The 4,758-nt window shown below is 32.6% G+C and overlaps 1 protein-coding gene across 1 annotated transcript; it reads left to right on the top strand.

Moving 5' to 3' along the window:
* Positions 1–3,521: 3,521 nt before the first annotated feature.
* On the top strand, positions 3,522–4,373 carry LOC134721756 (L-rhamnose-binding lectin ELEL-1-like). Its single transcript, XM_063584956.1, has 2 exons — positions 3,522–3,675; positions 4,046–4,373. Exons 1-2 carry the CDS (start codon positions 3,609–3,611, stop codon positions 4,342–4,344), a joined length of 366 nt encoding a protein of 121 aa, XP_063441026.1. The 5' UTR covers positions 3,522–3,608; the 3' UTR covers positions 4,345–4,373.
* Positions 4,374–4,758: the final 385 nt, after the last annotated feature.

Raw genomic sequence — 4,758 nt, 5'->3', positions numbered from 1 at the left:
AATATATAAAAGGCTGCGACAAAATTCAATGTATAGGAATTCCAATTAGGAAACCATCAGCCTAATTTCTGTCCAAAATAAATAGCAATGAGACAACTATCCACAAAAGACCAAAATGACACAAACATTTAGAACTATAGGTCACCGTACGACCTTCAACAATGAGCAAAGCCCATACCGCATAGTCAGCTATAAAAAGAATCGATAAGACAATGTAAAACAATTCAAACGAGAAAAGTTACGGTTTTATATATGTAAAAAAATGAATGATGCATTTATACAATATTAAATGAAAATGTTGCATTCATACAATATTACAAAGATTTTGTGATCTTTCATATTTTAAATTCGAACTTTGAAAGTACTTTTTATTGAAATATCACTTATTATTAAATGATATGAGCAAATAAGCCCTAATACGGATAAATCTGCATGTGCAATACTAAAAACGTTCCACTGTCGATATAAATCAAGATTTAATATTTCTCTTCGAATAGGGCAAATACGGAAAAAAACCAGGGCCAATACAGAAAAAAGCGGAAAAAAGGCCATATTAGCTAATACAGGACGATCACTTCCGGTTTTCAATTTTCTTACGCCATTACTTAACTTTGGAAGTATCGTTATGCATAAAAAACATTTGTATAATATTTTTTAAATTAAAGTCATAAAATAAACAGGCTAAATGATGTGCAATGTTTTGTAACGTCTTAAGTTTTGAAACGGAAAAACAGGGCCAATACAGAAAAAAGCGGGGAAAAAGCTGTATTGGCCCATGGGCTAATACGGGACGTTCACTTCCGGTTTTTAATTCTCTTATAATCATTTAATAAAAGTGTTATGAACTGGCTGTTTCTGTATTGGCACTGGTATAGATTCTCGGTCGGCTGTATTGGCCCTCGACCCTACGGGTCTCGAGGCCAATACAACAACAGAAACAGCCAGTTAATAACACTATATTATAGTTTTAAAACCAATACGTTTTAAAACTGTTGTCCATGTCATGCGTAAATATTGGGTTTCGTAAATGGTTAAAGACTTATGATGTCCTCTTAATATCTTTTGGTTAGTTTTGTAGTTGGGTTACTGTATCATGGACCTATAACCCCACATCTCCTTTTATTCATCTTAAACTGGTTCAAAATTTAAAATAAAGAAAAACCAACAAATGTATAGTTTTCTAGAAAAGAAAATGAAAAACAATAATTACTTTTTGACTGGCTGCCATTTTTGAGTAGCCTTTATCTATTTGACTAGTGATGCTGCTCATGATATCCCCGGCAGAGTCAAGCATGGACATATGGAGAAAAGATTAGGCTATATGTGAAACAAAAGCAACGCTTTGTCTTTTTTTTGTAAAATTATATCGAAAGCTAGTTTAAAAGAGCAGTGACTTTTAAATTGATATTGTAGAACACTTACGAAAAGTAACATCACATGTTTAATCTACGCTTTGACGATTACACCCACTAAATTTGGTTAAACAGGCAGTTTTCTTCTCAGACAGTTAATATATAGTGTAACTTCGTCCAATAACAGGCGATATCAGTCAAATTATCAGTAATAAAGTGGAACACATATATATTTATTTCGATCTAAACCATGACAATCTTGACCAAAACCATGACGAATTTCTCGACTCTTAACCGAACCATGTCAATCGCTTAACCAAACCATAGCAATTCCGATATCTTGCTTATTCTGCGTTAATTTTGAGAAACAACGATTCCAATATAGATCGTTTTACCTCCAATACAGATTCAAGCATCTTATTTGCTTTTTATCTGCTCGTGTGACTAGAACTGAGGCAACAGTTTGGGAAAGAAACATAAATTAACCATGTCAAACTTATCCAAATTATGACAAAATCACTGTGCTAAACGTTCCTCGATATGACGACCTTACTACCCGTGATTAAGGAATGACGGAAATATTTTTTCCTGTCTATGAAGAAATAACATAAAAAATTTAGTGCATACTAAATAATGCGCTGAGGGGGATATTTAACAGTGTGCACCACATTTTTTATGTTATTTCGAATAGACAGAAAAAATATTAAAGTCATTTCTAATAAAATAATTCTAAATTCCATTTTTTAAAAACCGTAGAAAACTATGAAAAAACGTTAATGACGTCACGGTAACATGACTAAATTATGTCTATGGGCTCATAACAAAATAACGTCAGCCAATCAGAAGACACGTTACATCCGAAATTAAATTATTCAAAAAATAATAGTTAGGTATAATTTTGCCATGCAGGACAGAGATAATTATGCTTGTGGTCAACAATGACAACATCAGATGCAACAGACACCAAATGATATCAATAACACATATGTGCAGACTTTGCGTAAGAACGATGTTCATTGTGTGACAATGCATAAGTTACGTCTAGTTAAAAAAAAAATTAGGTGCATACTGAATAACCTGCGAATATGTTTATTTTAAAGTATTTATCCCATTTTTTATGTTACTTCGAATAAACAAAAACGACCACGTGACTTAATTATGTCTTTGATACGATAAACAAGTCAGAAATATGACAGTTGTCATCCATTCGTTTGATGCGTTTGAACGTTTGATTTTGTCATTATATAAGAGACTTCTTGTTTTGAATTCTTCCTTGTAGTTTGGTATCATCAGCCCAGTAGCCAGTACTTCGGTACTGGCATGCAAATACGGAGTGTTTGTGTTATTAAAATTTGCTGTTACAAAACATTAGAAATTATTATAAGTTAATGAATGTATCTCCCTCATGCAAAGCTCTGATTCCTTCCACGGATTTGGCTATACTGTTTGGACCTTTTGGATTATAGCTCCTCATCTTTTATATAAGCGTTGGATTTCAAATATTTTGGACACGAGCATCACTGAAGAGATATGTATGGTCGAAATGCGCATCTGGTGCAAGTAAATTGTTACCGTTAATTTTATTGATACTTTTGGTGATATAACTTTTGCAAACAAAAGCAATGTGACTGGCAATTGTTTTAAATGCTTTCTTTTGAGTTACCAGGAGAAAATCAATTATCTTATAATGTACCGTTCTAGAAAACCTCTACAATCGTCAGTTTTGTTTGTGTTTACAAATGTTCCACGATTTCCAGGACTGTTGATGACCACATCAACAGCACATAAAAAGTAAAATCCCTAAAAATAACTGAACTCAGAGGAGAATCCAATCGCAAAGTCCACAACTTTCACTCGCAGGACAACACTCCACACCCTGCGCTTTTTAAATAAGATTTGTTCTATTTTAAAGTTGAAGAAGTAAAACAAAGTTCAGTTTTAGCATTGCTAATGTTTAAAAGTTAAAACTGTTTAACATTTATAACATCAGCAATATTTCTCTTGAAATAAATCATAATTTATGATTACTTCTTTTTCAATTTTCATTCTTGCATAATTTGACTATGTAAACAGATTATGCTACGTACTAACGTTGTATTTAATTATAATCTTATTGTAACAGGAACATGTTCTTTTCCTCTTGATTAACTTATCTGTAGAGAGTGGATTGAACAAAGTATATATAAAGCGCAAAAAATCGTCAGATAGATTAAAGGGTAATTCTCAAATTATCTGACAACAGTTTGAATAGAAACAATGAATAATATCAGTGCCTCAGTGTTGCTGGTTTTAGTCCTTATTGGATCATTTGCTGTACAAAGTGGTAAGTAAAAATATGACTGACATAAAATAATTGTTAACGTTTTTCATATTTATTTTATTCTTTGAAGATTGTTTGTTTAGCTGCTGCAAGTTCTTTCAAGACTTTATATGCAATGCCAAACAATTTATTTAAATTTATTATATGATATTGAATTTTAGTAACTGCAAGATAAGTTGAAAACGATATTCACGAAAAAGTTGCTTGATATTCAAACTGAAAAAGGAAAAAGAAATTATATAGTGTGTTTTTGCGCATTATTCATGTGATATTTCTCTTATATCTTAAAATTTTTGATATCCATTTAAAACTATGACGATGCAATTCTTGCCATTGTTTGAACATTACTAACTTTTGGCTTTGAACGTTTCAGTAACTGGATGTGGCGTCATTGTATGTGAACACAGGTCTGCGTACATCACATGTCCATATCCGTTGACAATATCGGTACAAGCTGCAGTATATGGGCGGTCCACTGATGCATCTGTATGCCCTGGGGATATCAAAACAACTCATTGCGGATCAGCAAGTTCAAGCCTTATAGTCAAAAAGCAATGCGATGGCAAATGTATTTGTAAATTGACAGCAAGCAATAGTATATATGGAGACCCTTGTGTTCAAACATATAAGTACTTAGAAGTGGAATACGAGTGCACTCAGGCTTATGCTTAGCTTTACAACTACTTTGTTACACGCCGTTAGTGTGTTGAAGATATAAAACCCATGCTTTTCTTTTGGCAAAGTGTTTTTCTAATAATGTGTACCCAACATTAAAATAATATTGTTTCGGTCTCTTATTAAATGTTGAATTTTCTTTGCTTTGTGTGTATATTAAAACCATTAACGTAAATCAAACCGGGGAGAACGAGAGAGAGAACAATATATAGTTATACACGTATCAGTATTGGAGAGACACAAACACACAATAAAAACCCTTGATAAAATACATGCGTCTGGAACAATTTTCTCGTCTTATCTTTATAGGGAACGTTTTTGCCCTCGAGCAGCATTATTTATAGTTACTGTATAACTAATCGCCGTATTTGAATTTGATCATTAGCTGCGGTACAATAAGTACCATTTATG

Source organism: Mytilus trossulus, chromosome 6, assembly GCF_036588685.1.
Source record: "Mytilus trossulus isolate FHL-02 chromosome 6, PNRI_Mtr1.1.1.hap1, whole genome shotgun sequence".
NCBI lineage: Eukaryota > Metazoa > Mollusca > Bivalvia > Mytilida > Mytilidae > Mytilus > Mytilus trossulus.
The sequence above is the reverse complement of the archived record's forward strand: the minus strand, read 5'-3'. Positions and strand labels throughout refer to the sequence as shown.

Coding starts and splice junctions, on each gene's coding strand:
- LOC134721756 (XM_063584956.1), top strand. CDS start 3,609: ATGAATAATATCAGTGCCTCAGTGTTGCTGGTTTTAGTCCTTATTGGA. Junction 3,676..4,045: donor ATCATTTGCTGTACAAAGTG/GTAAGTAAAAAT, acceptor TGAACGTTTCAG/TAACTGGATGTGGCGTCATT.